Genomic DNA, 21,324 nt, shown 5'->3' on the forward strand with positions numbered 1-21,324 from the left:
CCAACTTGGTCTTGAGGATTTAACTTCAAAAGAATAAACTATTTTCTTTTCTTTTACAAAGAGTCCAAATAGGACTTTGACTTTGACAAACCATGGAAGCATGAAATGCATGCTTGACTAATAAATAATAATAAATTTTATTTTTATTTTTTTCTTTTTCTTTTACATGAAATACAACATGACATTATGAAGACCGAACTTAGTTACTTTCTCCTACATAGCTTCCCTTGTTCTGCTCCCTGTCTGGCTGTTCTCAGCCTTGGCCCTTGGCTAGGCCTCCCAGATTTCCTAGGCCTGTGGCCCCTCACAACACCCACAGTCACCCTTATCTAGGCCTTGGCCCCTTCAGAACACACTCGTCTGGTCTCTTAACCAAGACATGCTCCTACAACAGCCATAACACACAACTCGACCTCTCCCTTTGGACTTGCAGTTACTAGCTATGTCTGCAGCCTTCTCCAGCACATTCTAAACCCTGCGGCCAGCCGTAATACACCATGACATACCTCTTTCTGGCCTTAACCAGGCCTTTCCAGAGCTATTTACGTAAGCCAGCCTTGGCCTTAGATCCACGCCTCGACCCTCCACAAACAGACCCTCTGCCTACTCGGCCCTTCCAGTTGACTCGGATTCCTTGTCAGACAGACTTCGGCCTCCCTCCTAGCTGGTCGCAGGTTGCTAGTCCACTTGGCCCTCTTATGACAGATCACACTTCTTGCTACTTGCGGATAGGGCAAACCAGCCCTTCCTAACTTGGCATCCTACTAGCTGTCCTTGCTGTGGCTATCCTCCAAGGTCTGCGGCTCTTCTAGGGCTCTCAATCTCCACAAATGAAAGCCATCACTTGTGACTAGGCCTTTCCTCTGGCCTATATTTATATCTCTTGAGTTTTGTGTGAGTGTCTTAGGGGTCTTCTTTGTCCTTCAAGAAACCCTCACTTCACCACTCAATCACAAGTCAGAATGAAGTATTAATTACCTTGGGTTCCAAGCCCACAACTTTGGGTCCGAAAACCCCAAACCTTGGCTATCTTGCCCACAAGCCTCCTTTTTGTTGGTTTCCTCCACTTGGAAATACCTTCCGAGCTACCCAAATTTCAACATCTTTGTGCATACTTCAGTCATTTGCTTCATTTCTATTAATGTTTATATTCATAACTCAGTCAATTGTGTATTTTTTAAGTTGTATTCTAATATTCACCCTGGAATCAGATCAATATAAATTGTGACCAAATTTTCTGTACTACCAGAACCAATAAAGGCTTTGCAAAACTTACCACTAGATTTGCATTTGGCTTCAAAGATTTTTATCCTCATCAATTGGTTGTCCTTTGGAACTTATTGTTGCTTATTTGGTGCATTCATTTCTCTGTGCATCATCAGGGTTTCTCCTTGTTTTGTTGCTATTGTCACAGTTTGCCTGTCCTTGTAGTATGTCTAAAATAGGCTAATGATTGGTTATAAGTAACTAATTATAGTCCATTATAACACATGGCCATATGAAGTGCTATGACTCTTGAACTTTGTGTATAATGCTGGGCCTCGTATCATTGTAACATGTCAAGAATTAAAAAATAAAAACATATATATTTATAAGAGTTCTCATCCAATTGGTATCAAAGTTGTAACCTGTGTGTGAAGTCTGTGTGCCACTGCTTTTCTGGGTATGCCATTGCTGTCTTCAATTGTGCCGCTTGAGTGTATCATTGTTGTTCTAGTTATGCCATTACTGTCTTCGATTATGCCGCTCAAGTCTTTGGCCATGTGGTTTTTGAACTAAAAGTGGTATGAAAAAACTTTCAATTTTTAAAAATATTTACCAACTCTTATCCTCAATTAAACTTGTGCTTTTGCAGCTGTCATTTCAAATGTGGACGAAACAAATGCAGGAGACTCTGAACTCCAAGAAACAGGGAGATTCTGCATTTCGAGCAAAAGATTTCGTAACTGCAATTGATTGTTATACCCAGGTGCGTTAGTTACTTTTATTCTTTGAGAGATATATTACGTTAGTTGTGTATTAATGATTGATAGTTTTATCAATCATTGATAGTCGTATCAATCATTGATAGTTGGACTACATATTGACAAAAGAAATAAATTTTATTTTGCTGATTTAAAGTTGATATATTGGTCATTTGTTGTACTGATGAGAAGTGTAAAATCAAATTATTACAAATTTATGAGTTGGAGCAACAGAATATTACAGAAACTGCAAAATTATCAATAAGATAGATCATAGAACTAAATCTCTTTTCATATTTCTCTCATTGGGCCTCACTCTGAAATATATTTGATATTAAGATGTGTTAATGTGTATGATGTGTCAGGGAATTATTTTTAAGGGCCAGATTTGAAAAGCCAAGGTCTCAGTAAATTACGCTTGTCTAATGGCTGTTTGTCTTTCCATTTGAGGAATGTCTTTATTGCTTCTAGACATACATTGGAGATACCTTGGACACCATTGTAGCCTATTATGTCACTGACTGTTGAGAAATCTAGGGCATGAATAGTTAAAAGATTTCTCTGTTTGATAATTGCTTGTGATATACTTTTACTTCTTAACTTATGATCTTTTCTTCATTATGTTATTATTGTGTTCTTTTCATCAAGACAATTACCAATAATAAAAGACAAGTGACATAGTATGTAGGCTTGTCAGCGAGGGCCAAAACCTCTCACCTCTTGAGAGGAAAACCTGATCAAAATTCTTCTTCTAGATCTTCAATTGACGAGTACAAAGACCATGACACAGACCCTTGACTCTAGTATCCTCCCAAGAACCTTGTCACTATCCTTGATGCTCTGCCTCTTCCCTTCGACTTCCTTTCTTGATCTGGAACTGCTCTCCTCGGCTCCTTCTAGAGAAACTCGGTCTTTATATCATTCACACTGCTGCTTCTCGACTTCTTCCAGAGAATCTTTGTCTCTAGGCTTTCACTGGCTTCCTCTAGAGAATCTCGGTCTTACGTCTCTATCTCGGTTACCAAGTATCCAGAAGAATCCTTCCTTCGTTGCCCCAGAAGAAACCTCCTTCGCTGCCCCAGAAGAAACTTCTTCTTCGTTGCCCCAGAAGAATCTCCTTTTCTCTGCCCCAGAAGAAAACTCTTCTTCGTTGATCCAAAAGAAACCTTCTTTGTTATGCCCAGAAGATGCCCAGAAGAAACCTATCTTCGCACTGTCTATAAGAAACCTATCTTCACTTGTCCTTGTTCACTTCTTCTTCGCACTTCTGTTTCCCTTCTATTTTGCACTTCTGCTTGTCGAGATCAAGTCGAGTTGCTTGCCTTCAATGGAGGCCAAGTGTGGCTATATATACACCTCCATGCATGTCCTTTAGGCCGACATGATCCCAGAGGTTAGAACTACTTCTTCCAGTATGTTATTCCATCGTTTGTAGGCCGACTTGAAGAGGATAAGTGACAAGTTCTTGGAGGATACTTTACATAGACAATACTAACCTTCTACAAAGTGTAACATGACTTCATTACTTGACAATGACTAACATTTTATGCCTAGAAGACAAATAAATCCTAAAGACTCTCAACGGGAGTCTTGACTCAAAAATAAAATCTCTTGCTCATGAAACCCATGAAGCAAGTCAATACAATAATTTTATTTTTCTTCTTTACATCTCATTACATAAAATCATAATTACATGTCATTATGAAGACTGAACCTAGTTACACTTTTCAACACTCCCTCTTAACTAGGGAGGTATACATAATGGTACTTGGACATTCTCAATCTGAAGAATTTCTCATAAGAAGAATTCGGATCGGTAACTCATTTGTATAGCATCATATCAACCAAGATTGTTACATAGCAAGGCCTTGGCCCTTGACTAACAACTCCTTATCTCCACAAGATTTGAGCTCAATGCTAGTGAGACCAATGATATATAGACACCCTCATCATTATCTCTCTCAGAACATGCCCCACCCGGGTTCTCTCAGGGTATGTTCCATGAGGACTATTCTTATCTTGGACTCCCCAGCCCTCAAAGAATATCGGTCCTCCACGACTACTCTTTTTGTTGGATGCCGTATCTCATCCTCAAAGAGTATCAGATGTCAAATGATTACCCAATCCTCCATTCTGTCTTCCGAGTTGAAGACCATAATGTCATGTCTATCTCTCCCTCTCAAACAGGGAGGCCATATTCCAATAAGGAATGTACTCGTTCCTATAGAAGGAATGTACCTAAGCTCCCTCTTGGCTTAGGAATTTCCAAGTTTCTTCCAAGTAAGAAAACTTTTTTTTTTTTTTTTTTTCCGGCTCCCTCTTAACTAGGGACCTACAACAACTTCTCATGTGGAATAACCAACTCCCTGAAGAACTCCTTTTTTCTTCGATATCATCAATTTCTTTTTGTCATAGAGTCTTCATCTTTTGGGTCATCGTCATAGGGCACATACCATCCATCACTTTCATCCATGAGTTAGTCATGTCCTCATCTCATTAGAAAGTGATCCATCAGATTTTTCATTTGGCCTTTGCTTTATGTCATTCTACCTTAATGCCATATTTTTCGAAAGGGTCTTACATCCTTCAATATGGACCTCTTGGAAGTCATTCACAGATCTTCCCTTAGGAAGTCCTACATAAGCCCATTCAAATATTAGTTCAAAAATAAGAAATGAACACTTAAATCAAAATTACATTTGTGATGGTCTTTCATCATGACATCTTCCTATAGGCATCAACATCTCGCATGCAGATTTACATATCTCCCATAGAGATCCATTGTCAAGTTTCTCTATCTTTTTCGGACTTCTATCAGAGTCTTCATAATTTTCCGGGAGATATTCTAGTCAAATCTTCTTGGACTTTGGATGTTGAATGCCTTCCACCTTTGTTGCATTTTTCACGATCTCTTCCTTTCTGTTCACACACTTCATTCCCAAAAGCTTTCAATTAGAGTTTCTCAGCTTTTTCATAATTTATATGAGAACATATTATGTTGATTTCATCTAGTGTGACTTATGCTTTTTTGCAATCTTTCAGAAGAGGAGATCCTTTCTTCTTTTGATCATGTTTCCCAAGATGGAAATAGTGATCCATATTATCTGCAACCATATTACATTTCATGATATCCGATGTAAGCATACATACCTCATCTTTCCTTTCGGTCATCCAAACTTCTTGTAGTAGCTTCATTTGAATGAAATAATTTTAACCTTTAGACATGCTTCCCTGAAATGTCATCATACCATCATCTCTTGAATCCCACGAGTTGGAATTCCTGATGAAACTTCTTGCTTTCTTTCTAGATTGGTGAATCCTTTGATGAGGATTCCATTAGAGAAGCTTTGAGGATCTTTCATATCCTCACCCGACAGATGTTTTCTTTATTGTATGATGATCCTAGTTGATGATGACCTCTACTTCTTTCTATAAGTATCACTGGAGGTTTCAATGAGGTTTCCAAGAGCCTTTATTCTTTATAATCAATAGAGTTTATTCCAGACATTTTTTCTGCTTCCCATGTCAAGAGCTCTTACTTATAATATTTCTATCACGATGCTACTTAATCTGATGCATTGTATCTTATTTACATTGCTTCCTATCTATAAATTACAAGTGAAAAGTGTCTTCTAGTGAAGAAGATCATCTCAGTCATAGTAGAGATCCTTTTGCTCCTTCCTTCTTAAGCTTCTTCGTCTTAGGTTTTTTTACTTCCTTAATATGGGTTTCTTCCCTGTCCCTCTTGCGTTTAGGACAATCTCTTCTATAATGCCCAAGTTTTTGACAACCATAGCATCTTTTCTTAGCCATGTTCTTCTTGTCACTGATTGATCCCTTCTATCTGAGCTTTTGTTACTTTCTTTCTTCAACCTGTCTTCTTCTGTTTTGCAGAGAGACCATAATTTGATGAATGGTATAGCTTCCTCTTCACTAGTAGATATGAGGTTACCTTGCTCATCAGCCAATGCATTTAGAATAACGAAGATTATTTCGTTATCAGATACCATCTCTCGTAGATCTTGCAATTTTCCTTTTATTTGAATGCTTTTGACGATATCCCTTCATATTTTGACACCTTCAATTTATATAGATCAAATCTAAGTGATATGATCATTTCTATCATGCTCTTAGAGAAAAGTTCTATCAACTTATCCTATATTTATTTAGATGTCTCTAGCTCGGCTACATAGGAAATGAGAGGATCTTTGATAGACTCCTTAAGAATCTTTTGAGCCTTGAGATCCCTTTCCATGTATTTAGATAATGCTTGTTCTTTGGATGGCTTGGAGACCTTTCCATGGACATGATCAATGAATTCATTTACTTCGAGGACTATATCTATCCTTCTTTTCCATACAAGGAAGTTTGATATCCCAACCAACTTTTGGTTCTCCTTGAAACATGAAGTCATTTTTACTAGATTAGATTATAATAAAATGTACTTACTTGTGAAGATAGAATCTTCAACTTGATGACGAACTTGTTGCTTCAGATGATCCCTTTCAAGTGAGATCCTTGCTTCAATAGAGAGAAGATTGCCTTTCGATCTAATCTTTACTTAGATTTGAAGAGCTTCCACTTCTTTGGTGATGTATGATTTCTGGAGTGCTTCTAGGGTTTCGGTCTTTCTGCCTGCTTCCTTCTTGTAGATGATTTCAAGACTCTTGTTGGTGTAGATTTCTTCGATCTAGGGTTTGCCTTTGGTAGCCCTTGGATTTTCTACGATCCTTCTTTGAATCTTGATTATTGTGTGTCTACTTGCTTTAATGCCCCTTCTTGACTTCAACACCTAAGGTTTGATACCATGCTGAGAAATCTAGGGCATGAATAGTTAAAAGATTTCTCTGTTTGATAATTTCTTGTGATATACTTTTACTTCATAGCTTATGATCTTTTCTTCATTATGTTATTATTGTGTTCTTTTCATCAAGGCAATTACCAATAATAAAAGACAAGTGACACAGTATGTAGGCTTGTCAGCCAGGGCCAAAACCTCTCACCTCTTGAGAGGAAAAACCGATCAAAATTCTTCTTCTAGATATTCAATTGACGAGTACCAAGACCATGACACAGACCCTTGACTCTAGTATCCTCCCAAGAACCTTGTCACTATCCTTGATGCTCCGCCTCTTCCCTTCTACTTTCTTTCTTGATTTGGAACTGCTCTCCTCAGCTCCTTCTAGAGAAACTCAGTCTCTGTATCCTTCACATTGCTGCTTCTCGACTTCTTCTAGAGAATCTTGGTCTCTAGGATTTCATTGGCTTCCTCTAGAGAATCTCGGTCTCTAGATCTCTATCTCGGTTACCAAGTATCCAGAAGAATCCTTTCGTCATTGTCCTAGAAGAAACCTCCTTCGCTGCCCCAAAATAAACTTCTCCTTCATTGCCCAGAAGAGTCCCCCTTCACTAGCCTAGAAGAAACCTATCTTCACACTGCCCAGAAGAAACCTATCTTCACTTTCCCTTCTTCACCACTTCTTCGAACTTCTCTTGTAGACTTGCCCCCTTCTTCGCACTTTTGTTTCCCTTCTATTTCGCACTTCTGCTTGTCGAGATCAAGTCGAGTTGCTTGCCTTCAATGGAGGTCAAGTGTGGCTTATATATACACCTCCACACATGTCCTTTAGGCCGACATGATCCCTAGAGGTTAGGCCGACTTCTTCCAGTATGTTCTTCCATCGTTTGTAGGCTGACTTGAAGAGGATAAGTGACAAGTTCTTGGAGGATACTTTACATAGACAATATTAACCTTTTACAAAGTGTAACATGACTTCATTACTTGACAATGACTCTAACATATTATGACTAGATAACAAATAAATTCTAACGACTCTCAGTGGGAATCTTGACTCAAAAATAAAATCTCTTGCTCATGAAACCCATGAAGCAAGTTAATACAATAATTTTATTTTTCTTCTTTACATCTCATTACATAAAATCATAATTACATGTCATTATGAAGACCGAACCTAGTTACACTTTTCAACATTGACCACCATGATCATCTCTTGTGATTGATTATAATTTGTTGATTGTTGAACTTTGATGATTTCATTATATTATTATTATTATTTTTGAAAAATGTTTTATATTTACCTAAAAATGGTTACAAAAATATGTACAAAAAGCGGAAGGGTATTTACTTTCTGGCCTTCTTGCTTTTTACTCCCCTCTTTCTTATTTTTAATATTGAATAATCTGCATGAAACAATTTGTAGTCTTGGTTGTACCATCCATGGAGGTTCTACAACTGTGACACCATGTTAGAAATAGGGGAGAGCTTCTGAATACAAAGATGGAAAAAACAATGACAGTAATAGAGGAACTTATGCTGATAATTCAAATGCGCTAGAGCACGAACGAGATAATGGGTGATGTAGAAGGTCATCTCTCTTGACATCCCTCATTTATCTACCAAAAAATCTAGGTGCAAATGGCAAACGGACTAGGTGCAAAATGAAAAGTTTTCACTCACAGGCACTAGTTGTAGGGACATCCAATAGAAGATGTGTAACCATTTTTCACTTTTTCCCAGGTCCAACTTGAGAATAGGATGAATGATGGGCTCCCTTCATTAACAGATGTCAAATTGTAAGAGCAGTGTAGTGTTGCGTTTTATAAACTATAGCGATAGCAGAGGATGCAATCTAAATCTGATAGATAACTAGATAGATATATGTCAGTAGCAATTTTATTTTTAATTTTGGTTTGCTTGTAGCATAGATGCCGTAATTTGCACTTAGTAAGAAGTAGATTTGATAGGGTAGTTATCCTTTAACTGTTGAGCTAAACTAATTTTTTTGTTAGTTCTGGTTTTCAACATGTTAATGTTTCCCAACGAATTTATGATTGGTTTAAGTAACCATAATCTGTCTAGGAAATAGAAATAGTAGAATGAATCAGTTCTGCAACATGTATAGATCATAGATTTCAATGACGATAAAGCAACGTTGCACGAAGCGGGAACGTTTTTTGGAAGTGGGGACGTGGAAGTGTCATTTCCCAAAAATCTAGGAAGCGAAGCGTCTACTATATATATATATATTTGCATTTATATTAAAAAAACATCCAAAATACCAAATTAGTTGTAGAAGACACGAAAACATGCATATTTTTACATAAATCAAGATAGATATGGTATTCATTGTACATCAATGATTTATTATTCCAGCATCAACTATCTAGAATCTAGATTGCTCTTCTCTTGTCTAGCCTTTGCCTCTACTTCAATTCTATAGGGATATTAGTCATAATTGCCTAATTTTGATCAAACAGCTTAATCCAAGCCTTATAATATGGTAGAGAAAGCTTAACATGCCTGATCAATGATTTTGACTTGAGTGAAGGGTACATAATTGCTAAGGCCATGACAAAGGAGTTCAACAATGAACAACACTGTTAAAATGGGCAACTAGGGCCAAACTCCATGTGGGTCATCTTATTCATGTCTGATAATATTTTTATTAGATTCCTCTCGTCGAGAGGTGTAGAATTGATCTAAAGATCATCCGATTCCGATAAGTATTTATGGAGATATAAATTTATTTTGATTATGGAATAATTATCAAACCGACCTACAACTCATGTAGGCTCAGAAGCTCAACAGTCGCATCTATTCAAACATCAACAGTTGTGTACATCTCTCTCTCTCTCCTGCGCAGAAAAGAGGCTCTTCTCTACTGTGCAGAAAAGAGACTCTCTCTCACACATGTGGAAGGAAGCTGCTGAACCTGAAGTTGCAACTGCAGATCCATCAAACCTCCTCTTCTGAATTGCGCTGTAGGTCCATCTGGACCTCCTCTGAAGGCTGCATTTTTTGGTGGTGGAATCAAGCCGATCTGATGGTTGGTTTGCGAGATATCGACTGCCCTAGTTTTGATGATGACGCCGCTAATGCTGATGCTGCTGATCTAGGGTTTGCTACTGCTGATATAAATAAGATTTATCGTACTATTTCTCTCTGCTGTATTATTGAAGATAAAAGAAGATTTGATCAAAGGGTTTCCTCACACATTGTGGGGTTTGTCCCTGGCTAGCCGCCACATCTTTTGTCTCTTGTCTTGGCTTGTTTTTTGTTGATCGTTTAATGTTCTATCTGCACTTTACTTATGCACATGTAATTGCTAATCTATGAATAATAATAAGAAAGAAAAGTAAATTGCTCTAAGCATAGAACATACCATAACTCAACACCAACACTGGGGTACACATAGGGCTTAGGGGTATTAGTCAACATTGCCTAATTTTGACCAAACAACTTAATCCAAGCCTTATAATATGGTAGAGAAAGCTTAACATGCCTGATCAATGCTTTTGACTTGAGTGAAGGGTACATAATTGCTAAGGCCATGACAAAGGAGTTCAACAATCAACAACACCAACACTGGGGTACATATAGGGCTTGGTGCTCTTCATTAAATGCCAACCACATGCCTTCATACATGATATAATCCAATGAAACACCACAATCCCATTGATCCTGAAAACTGTTGAGTCTGCTGAATTTTGAATGGGATATGAAATTCTATTTTCTCCATATGAAGTCTGATGAGGTTGGAACCACTTTCAAACATCTTGAGTCATTTCATGGAAATGTTAAAAATTTAAGTAAAAGGATCCATCCTTTTATCCTTTGACTTTAATAATTTAACATTACCATTAGGGAGCATCAAGGGGCACCTTGGGAGTATTTGGAAAGTGTAGTTCCTCACATAACAGTTCGAAATTTCAAAAAAGAAAAAAGGCTTGCGGAACCGTGTGAACCATCCATCTTCTCTCGGATCTGTTTCGATCCCCGGTGGTAACGCCCGAACCTCCATAGATCCACATTCTATCCTTTCCGGATCCGTGGATCGGGCAGCAGGAACCGAGGATCGGGCCCCCAAGGATCCAATTTTCTAGGAATCACCAAAAAAAGGTGGAATCGGATCCGCTGTTCCCCCGAAGGATCGGTAGCAGATTCGTATGGGACGTGGTTCTGCCTCCAGATCCTTGGGGGGGCGGGGGAGGGTTCCTGCAACACTGCGATAAAGCACATAAATGAATTTCTTTTTGAGTTCATGAGAAAAATTGTAAAAGAAAAGTTTAAGAAATAAATATGGTGCATAAGATGTTCACTGGAAAGATGCCTACCACGTGAAACTATAATCAAAATTCTTCCCTGTATTTTTCAGTGATCAGGAATGGCACCAATGGATGTGGATTTAATCTGAAAGTGTGTTTTTGCTTTTTATTTTTTTGTTGCAATTCTCTGTTAGTTTCAAGCCTCAACGTTCTTTATGCATAGTAGGGAAAATCAGATTGGATTAGAGGTCAGATATGATTTGTTATATTCTTTAGCTGTCAATCAGTATTCGTTTTTTGTTGATTGATTTAAGCTACTAATCAGGTTAGAAATTTCGTTTAGTGGGAATATACATGTTAACGAATATTGCATGTGATATTAAGTTCTCACAAGCAAGCAGTCTGGTGTTAGTTAACTTGTTAACTCTGAGGTTTGTATGAGCTTAATTTTGGTTAAATATCTTGTTTACTGGTTGCAAAGTGATTAAAACTCTGATGATTTAGGATGATCGAAACTACTTTATGGGTTTAACTTAAAACTTATCATTCCAAGTTAGAAGTTGAAAAAGCGAACTATAAATTCATAGAGGATTTTTTTTCATATTGGATTCCCTTTGTTTGATTGCCTCTCAAGGGCACTCTTGAGTTATTGCATATTTTGATTAGTTGATAGAAGCTGAGTAGATGGATAGGAAGATAAACTACTAGGTAGGTCAACACCAGTCTTGAAATTCAAATGCAAGAGAGAATTTCTGAACATGATAATTACTTGTGATTGTTTATATATATTTTCATTTAGTGTCTACATTATTCATTAGGTCGTCAAGCAATTATACAAATACAATACACAAAAAGACAAGAGACAACAGAGATTAGGCCAGAGGCCAGGGCAAAACCCACAAGAGGAAAACCCAACAATCCTTTCCTTATAGAATCTTCGCCAACAGGAGATATCCAAGTCAAACTAACCAAGTGCCAAGACAGCCCTCTACCAAACAACTGTCCACATGAAGTCTATCAAGATGTCATATGTCCGTCAAGATTCTGCCTACAATACTGCTCATAAAAATCCCACTTATCTGTCCTCAAAGCAGCCTCAGGAATATTGGATTCAACAGAAGATTAGTGCTTTAGGAAGCTCACATTCAACAGAAAATCAGGCCCTCAGAAAGTTTGTATCCAACAGGAGATCAGTGCCTCAGGGAAACTTGCATAACACAGAGAGAGGTTGCCACAGGAAACTTGTTACTTTTGAAGAATCTGCCTCAGATTAGCATGACACAGACCCGTATTACTTCTCCACAGAAGAGCACTGAATTACTTGTCAAATGATGGAGTATAGATGCCAATATATAGTTGTTTGTTCATGTGAAGAGACAGGTCCTTTGGGCAGGCTGACTTGTCTTCTGGAGGGCTGACTTGGTCAACTTGGAGACACCAAAATCATACTTGAAAAATCAATTTTCTTTCTTTTAAATGTCCAAAAGGGGACATGATAAAATAACTCTTTTCTTTTAACTCAAATACATAATATTATAAAGACTGAACCTAGTTACAAAATTTAACACACTGGTTATTTTATTTTTGAGCTTCAGTGTGAAGTCTACTTAACAGATTTAAGGCTTTGTTGCCTATCTAACCTGTAGATTCAATTATTACTTATTCTTGATGATTATAATTTACAGGTACTAGATATGTTTGCAGATATTTGCAGTTTTATTCTTTTATGACCTGATTGTAGTTCTTCATAATGTCAAATGTTTCTGTTTTCAGTTCATTGAGGTTGGAACCATGGTGTCACCCACAGTCCTTGCAAGACGTAGTTTGTCTTACCTTATGAGTGACATGCCACGGGAAGCTCTTGGTGATGCAATGCAAGCTCAAGTTGTGTACCCAGAATGGCCAACAGCATTTTATCTTCAAGCTTCTGCCCTTTCTTTTTTAGGAATGAAACGTGATGCCCAAGAAATGCTGAAGGATGGTGCAGCAATTGAAGCAAAAATAAAAGTATGATATCTGGATGGTGAGTGATGATCAGAATTAGAGATGCGGGATAATCAAAATCCATGCATCTGTTTCTATTGTGTATGCTGATTGCATGTAGCTTGTCAAGCTGCCCACATGATTGCTGCTGAATGCACAGCATAATATATCTTGATTGCCCTCAGATGGTGAAATGAAATCATTGATTGCAACCAGGTTGCAGCAGTATGGAAGTCTTGTTTGCGGCCACCAAGGGATTTATATGAGTGAGTCAAATACTTAAATCAGAGTATTCTGGCATTCTGATGGTGTGAAATTTGGCTGATGTTTTGTGTTTTCTGCAAGTTTTATTGAACTCTCCCTCATATGAGGGGTTGGTCGTAGATGCTCACAGTTCTTGTTTTTACTCAGATTCATGCCACCGGCTGGATCATAGTTTCAAGTAACTGTAACTTAGCAAGGTCTATTTGTGTGAATAAAGTGGAGTCCAATTCTTATTTATGGAAACGCTGTATAGGAATATGTAAAGTAAGCTTGTTAGTCATTGTAGTTATCATCTCAAGGTAAATTTGTCGTGCGGTTTTGGATATATGTTGACATTCGTTTGTTCCACCATTCAGTAAATTATACTGCTTTAAGTACTCCAAATTTGGTTACATCAGTTTTGTCTTCTGGAAGATTTCGTCAGTCAATTGGATAAAGGAAAGTTCAAGGAAGCTATTTTGCTTTATCAAATGGGCAACCATCGAAACTAATAGTAAGTTATGTTACAGTTTGTACTGGAACATGGCAGGATTTTGGAACCTTTTGCAGTGTGCCTACTGATTTTCATGGACCTTGTTTTTCCAAATATCTCATTTCTGGCATGGCAATGGAGGCTTCTTGTTCATTGCTCACTGGTTCTATGATCTTTTTTAGTCTAGTTGAGGAATATAAAGAAAGATAAAAGTACTGCACATGGAAAGATTATTGCCATGCTGTTATCCATTAAGACCAAAATGTTATGTTTCCCAATATATGGTGGGTTTCATATGGTGTGATTTATAGGGGGGGCATAAAGAATACTGAACATTCATGATTTTGAACTAAAGAAGCTTCATCTGATTGTGATTATCATTTTGATTTTAGTTTTCTGCATCAGCCAGACCTGCAATATTAGATTTGTAAGTGTCTTTTCTGGCGCATCTGCTAGGGGACACAGGTTCCTCTTTTATTAGATGCATCAGCAATCGGAAAGAAGTTCACCACTGTCTGGAATCTTGGGCGTAATGTAATGATGCTATAATTCCTTTGAATAATATAGTAGACCATAGCTACATTTTCTAGCTAAAAATAATCGTTAAACCATATTTGAAGATTTTTCTAGGAAAAAAGTTCACCATCTTCAATCTACATTTACTATTAGTTGACATGGAAACCTATATGATCATTATATTATATCTTCACAGTGCTTTTAAAAAAAACTAATCTTCATTGACGTTTGTTAATCTTGACACATTGAAATATTTACTAAATAGTGATTGCTATGTAGGTCTAGGTAGTTTGTGATCATCATTTCACAAAGGAAAAAGTACAGGAGATTGTCTTCAACTAAAAGTTTGATTAAAATTTTCAATTCCGTCAGATCTTTGCTTTTTTCTATGAAGCTCGTGTTTCTAGTTTGCAAATATGTTGAGCTTATATGAAAATTTACCAAAGCTACTGATTCCATTGTAATATGAGGAGGCAGATGGGGAGATGTAACCACAGTTAATTGTAAATTTAATGCATAAGCCTGTGCTATTTCGTGATCTATGATTGTGTGATTGAGAACTTGATTGAATCCTTTGATACTTTAAGATAGAGGAATGACCTGTTATAGAGTTTTATGAACCCAACGTTTCGGACTACCAAGTGAGTCCATCATCAGGGGTGCTTCAATAGATATTCTAAAGATATTAATGATGTACCCATGAGCTATATTTAGGGTATATATATAGGTTATGAAATAGTTAATCTAGGAAATTAGGTCTGCCCTCATCCTGTTATTTTGTTAAAATTCAGTTTTTCTTTTTTTACTTAATTATTTATTATTATATAATTAATTTGTTTAGTTAATTTTCTTAATTAAGTTTTTTAATTAATTTGTTTAATTGATTAATTAATTGTCTACTTAATTATTTAATTTGTCTAATTAATTAATTAATTTCTCCATTTTCTGTTGATTTTCATTTATATGCTAATGAAATTAGGGTGTTTATGCAGAGAATAAAGTATAGTAAGAGATAATAGTCTATATAGAAGCCAGTGAATAATACCATTTATTGAACAGCAGCCACATTAACAAGGATATGCTTGGATTCATTCAAACTAACCCTCTTTTTGAAGGCAAATTCGTAGTGTTGTACAACCAAAGTGCAATGCCGTAGTGTATGAACCTATTTTTTACAACTTACAGTGATATGGATTGGAGCAGTTACATTGTGCATCAATGTAAGTTACACGGAACCATGCCCTCAAATGGACAGCATTTGGTGACTCTTTTACCCAGCCACTAATTTCTATGAACTGGTGGAATTCTGCTTGACAATGAAGGTTGAAGAAATTATTGAATGATGTGACAATAGCTTGCTCCTCAAAACCACGGCAATAAGGTTAGTATTTTAAATTTTGTATACTTAACTCTATTCAACAATATATACTCAGTCTTCTAAATTTCGGTTTAGTTTGACTTGGGTAATAATAAAAGCAATTCAACAGATGTCTTTGTTTTCAATATGATAAATGACTTTTGTAATATGGGATTATGTTGGGTATCAAGAAAATTTTAATCCACGTGAAGTTGGGGAATACCTAAATTACTTCATATTCATATAGTATTGAAAGATGTTACCTTTTTTATTCTAGTTAATTATTTTGAAACCATGCTTTTTTAAATAGAGTTGGCTAAACAATGTCCAGTACTTGGCAATAAAGGTGAATTTCCATGTTTAACAAATTCTTTGGAAGGGCTGAGATGATATTTACAAATAAATTAATTAATTGATGCAACCATGTTACAATGTAAAAAGTATAATTGATGCAACCATATTACAATGTAAAAGGTATAATGCTAAAGTTACTTTTAAGAGGGATAATATTTCAAAATTTAAGTGATTATATTTTGCTACCTTGTTAACTTGAGCATCTTTGGTAATGCTCATCATTTTACTCCTTTTGTTGTCATATGTTATGAAAACATAGAACCCCTTTTGTTGTCATATATTATGAAAACAGAGAACTCCTTTTGTTGTCATATATTATGAAAACATAGAACGAAGAGTCATGGTGGTTTATGGTTATGTACTTGTAATCTTGCGGCAACGTCTACTATTTACTTTGATATAAAAAGGATGATGTTCAATTAGTTAAAACAATAGTTTTTTTATTATTTAATATGACCAAAATAGTTGTATCTATACATACATTTACTTTTAGATTTGTTTGTCGGCACAATTGAGTTTAAAGGGAAGCAAAGTGGGAAACAATAATCATGCAATAATAATTAATTCAAAGGTGATATGTGTTCCTCAAAACTAATCATCACGAACAATGTGCTGCATTTATGGGTTGTTTAGGGAAATCTTGGAGTCCTTTGTAATGGAAGATTACATATTTCATTGTCAACTTTTATTGCCTTTTCATCCGTATTAACTTCTTTGGCTTGAATTCCCTTCAATATTGTACCTACATATTTTGCAATTTGCACAAAGTAGATATCACATTCTCCTCTAGTACAACTTTGTGGTCCTAATGCAAATGCGAAGACATGGTGATCACTACAGACGTGATCTTTGTTGACATATTTACAAAGCCATTCTTTATGCAAATTTAATTATCTACCTAGAGCAATGATACTTAAAAGAGTTATAGTTTATTACCTCACAACCTTGTCGTTAAAGGGAAGCTTTTGTTCTCACTAGCATACAACACATTTTTGAAGGTTGTAACCCTAAATCTATAGTGATTGTTGGATTAATTTTCTCTTGTTGATTTTGAAGTAGAGGAGTGCTTTGTTGAAGAGTTGACCCATGTTTTCCATTTTGTAAGTAGTTAGAATCTATTAGGTTTTCCCTCCAAACAAACGCAAGTTCTTGCCCTTCCCACAATGAGTAATGTCACTACTCTATTTCTTTCAACCAAATCGTAGGTATTTTTTTTAATATATATATATATATATATAATTTTTTTTTTGGCATTGATATTTGCAACGATTGTCTCTCTCTCTCTCTCTATATATATATATCTTATTTTTTGGTGTTGATATTTGCAACAATTAGTTCTTTCATCTCGTCGCTCCTATATCTCTAGACACATTGTAGGTTGCCTTTTACAGTTGTCTTTCACTGCGTTAATACTCAACTTATTTATTTGATTCTTATTCCTTGAGATGGTTTAGGTTGAGAGTCATGTGCCCATAGTTATCACTCCAACAATGTTTCTCTTAGAGATTCCAACTACAATGTCAATACCACCTTTGAAGGCAATAACTTGGGCTAGGATTTTGAGTCTTTAGTGCTTATGCCATCCATTAGCCTCATTGGCATGCTTCACTTTGAGTCCTTTTATTGGGCACACTCTTATGGTAGAACTCAAATTTTTTATCTTTTTGGTGTTGATATTTTTATTTTTTGGTCTCTCTCTCTCTCTCTCTCTCTCTCTCTCTCTCTCTCTCTCTCTATATATATATATATTTGGTGTTGATATTTGCAGCAATTGGTTCTTTCATCTCGTCGCTCCTACATCTCTAGACACACTGTAGGTTGTCTTTACAATGGTCTTTCACTACTTTAATACTCATCTTATTTATTTGATTCTTATTCCTTGAGATGTTTTAGGATGAGAGTCATGTGCCCATAGTTATCACTCCAACAATGCTTCTCTTAGGGATTCCAACTACAATGTCAATACCACCTTTGAAGGCGATAACTTGGGCTAAGATATTGTGTCTTTAGTGTTTATTCCATTGTTACGAATAAAATATATATAAATAAAGAGGATAATTGTAATAATGATTAGTTAATAAATAAGTAGTTAAACAAAGAGGCATGTCTAATGAGACATGACCGCTAGTGAAAGGGTTCTTACCTGACTATATATACAGGACCTTCCTTCTTATTTGTATCATCATTCTCATTCATACATTTTAATATATATTATTGTATCTCGATGGAGATATTTATATTCCAAGTCTTCTGGAGTATTTAACTAGAAGAATGAACTTTGTTCGTTCCATTTGGTATCAGAGCTATTCTATCCTCTGTTTGCTCACCGCTGCACACAGCCAGTATGATCTAGGTCTTTGGACATAAAAATCGTCAACCTTGTTGCCGTTGTGATTGAAGCATTCACTACACAAATTGGAGTTTTTCCATCTTCGCCATTAGGCCCTTGGCCATAAAAAAGAAAAGAAAAGAATATTATATATATATATATATAGATTAAAAGTTAATAAAAATAAATAAAAAATGAAAAAAATTTGGAAAAAAAAAGAAATTAAAAAATTGATATAAAAAAAGCAAAGGATTAAAAATAAAATAAAATATAATTGAAAGCATTAAAAAAAAAACTATGGAGGCTCACCCTAACTACACGACCACCATCGCCGAAGTTCCACCACAGTGGCAACAACAACGACAAACACCAAAAATTGTCTTCACCCATGACACCGCACAAACCCCAACTTTCAACAATTGTTGCTTGTGCAAACCAACGAGACACCACTACCGTGGTACACGACATCCTGTTGCCACAACGAACCATCAATCGAACTGCAGGCTCATTGCTCGTCCTGCTCAGTTTAACAAAAGTCGTGCAGTCAACAACATACTCAAATTGAAATCAGGAGAAATTAAACACTGAGCTAAAGTTGTGTTTCTCATCCTTTCCACCACAACCTTCCGCCTATTGCTTCCACCTCTGTTGCAAAAATTTCTGCCTGCACTTTACTAACTATGCCAAATTTGTCTGCTCCACACTCCTCGCTAAGTCAATGCCCACGTCTCTGACTGTCACCTCTATATTTCCAACCCCCGTTGCATCGTTATTTTGCATCTCCATTCATTCCCCACCATCCCACCCCTTAGTCAACAACTTTGTCCCTCGTCAACCTTTCTAAGCAAGGTTACATTCATTTTCCGTTAGTCATAGAAAGAAAGAAAGAAAGAAATTATTTTAACGTCCACGAGGCTAAGGATAGCCTATGGGACAGACTGCGTCTTCATCTGCTTGATGTATTTGGCCCTTTTTTTGTGAAGCTTCACAATAAATGCTCCCAACTTCTCGACAAACCCCTCGTTAAATAGATTATCCCAAGAGCTAGCTGCCATCGTATCTGCATACCTTTCCCTGTTGTCTTTGAAGGCCTCACATTCTAAAATGAAATGTTTTTCTGTTTCCACTTTTCCGGAAGAACAAAAAATGCATACCCTTTCCTCCCACACTTCCTTTGGCCTTTTCCAGCGCCCTGTTTCACAACGGAGTTGATGAGAATTAGTCCTTAACTGAGCAATAAGAATTTTGGCTCTCCAAGAGATATGCCTCTGTGTATGCTTTTGGTTGATGATTATGAGTGGGATTAAACACTTCAATATAGTAATTTTTCTTTCTTCCTAGCTCCTTATCCCAAGTACGTTTGTGGAACTTTTCCATAACAAAAGCTTTTATCTCTTTGCTGTTTATGGAACACACATTCAAGCAAATACCCCATTTAATAAACCATTTGTTATTTTGCTGCATCCAATTTTTTTTGCTCTTGCACAATCTATCATTAAAGACAACCTTAGGCCATCTACCCTCTTCCATTTGCTCAATTTTTTTTAAATACTTTATGACTCGCACCATAGCAATTGCTTCAATAGGAGCAGTCCCTGTTTCACCTAACAAGATATCATAAGGAACTGCACTTTTAATCTTAAATTTGTTTGTAATCAAACACTTTTGAATTTTTTCAATTTGTCTCCATTGCATGTCGGAGGTACTGCTAGCCCATAGTTCACAACCATAGAGAATCACCAGAATCACTAGAAGCCCAAAAAGAGTTTGAGTGGTCTTCCAGTCCCATAACTCTGCCTCTCTACACCTATTTTGAAAAGCATAAAATGCTTTCCAACCCCCCAAAGTTCTTCTCTTTCTACAACCGTTCCAGCTTAGATTTTTGTTGAAGTCAATTCCGAGGTATTTGTAATCGCAACTTCTTTCAGAATGTTGCCTTCAAAGTAGAACTTATGTTGGTTATGTTTTCTTTTCTTAGAGAAGACCACTACTTTCGTTTTGCTGATATTGACTTGCATCCCCACACTTCTACAAAAATGCTCAAGGGATAGTAAGTGCCCTTGCAAACCAAGAGCTGATTTAGCAATCAGAGTAAGGTCATCTGCATACAAAAGAAGCCTTATAACGGACTTGCACAAATAGATACCATCACCCCCTTACGAATTTAACCACTCCTCAAGCTTGTTGATATATAAACCAAAAAGGGTAGGAGACATTGGGCAACCTTGCTTGACCCCGATATCGCTTCTAAAACTTTCAGAAATGCTTGCTGGAGTTCTAATTTTGACTTTCACCTCTTCATACAGCCTATGCACAGCTGCTCTCAAATGTTTAAGAACCCCAAGTTCCTCCATTCTTTGCCAAAGTTTATCCCTAGGAACCGAGTCAAACGCTTTTTTGAAATCAACAAAGCAACAAAAGACTTCTTCCTTTTTCTCCCAAACTTTTTCAATGATATGCCTTAAAGTTATGCAATGATCAACTGTGGAATGCTTAGGTCTAAACCCTGCTTGCCCTTTAGCACGCTTATCTCTTTCTTCTGCCCACTTGCTAATTTTGTTTTCTAGCATGCTTCCAAATAGCTTTGCAAACAAAGGGTTTATCATGATCGTCCTATAATTGGAGAGATTATTGACATCGCCGCTCTTGAAAAGAGGTATTGCCAGACTAGTTGTCCAATCTGTGGGGAGCCCTTGTTGTATGATGTTGTTGAAGATTTTTGTAATGTGAGCTGCAAGAATCTTTGAGCCCCACTTTAGATATTCTGCTTGGAGTTAAGCTAAGTCTTTTGCTTTCCCAACACCCAACTTCTTGATACCCATCTCTACCTCTTGTACCGTGAAGAGTTTAGTATCCGTGTTGACCAAGGGGGAGGGTCAACCTTGGGACCCTGCTCGTAAAGTTGTCTTGCATAGTCCAATCATTTAGAAGTTGTAATATTATTTCCAATTTGTATCTTTTTCGGTTGGAGCTCCTTCCAAAATAATTTGGGATTATTTTTCCCAAGGAAAATTAGTTC

At 36.7% G+C, this 21,324-nt stretch overlaps 1 protein-coding gene across 2 annotated transcripts in view; it reads left to right on the plus strand.

Annotated features, from left to right (window-relative positions):
- LOC149151616 (serine/threonine-protein kinase BSK5-like) overlaps nucleotides 1-13,669 on the plus strand; it is a 124,864-nt gene extending 111,195 nt beyond the window's left edge. For both annotated transcript variants that reach the window (XM_089445387.1, XM_089445388.1), the window contains 2 exons: nucleotides 1,856-1,969; nucleotides 12,804-13,669. In XM_089445387.1, the coding sequence (XP_089301513.1) occupies nucleotides 1,856-1,969; nucleotides 12,804-13,043 (354 nt within the window). In that variant the 3' untranslated portion in view covers nucleotides 13,044-13,669. The remainder of the gene's footprint in view (nucleotides 1-1,855; nucleotides 1,970-12,803) is intronic.
- Nucleotides 13,670-21,324: the final 7,655 nt, after the last annotated feature.

This window comes from Pinus tabuliformis, chromosome 9 (assembly GCF_031772625.1).
Source record: "Pinus tabuliformis cultivar Carrire ecotype Pingquan chromosome 9, CPIR1, whole genome shotgun sequence".
In the NCBI taxonomy this organism is placed as follows: Eukaryota; Viridiplantae; Streptophyta; class Pinopsida; order Pinales; family Pinaceae; genus Pinus; species Pinus tabuliformis.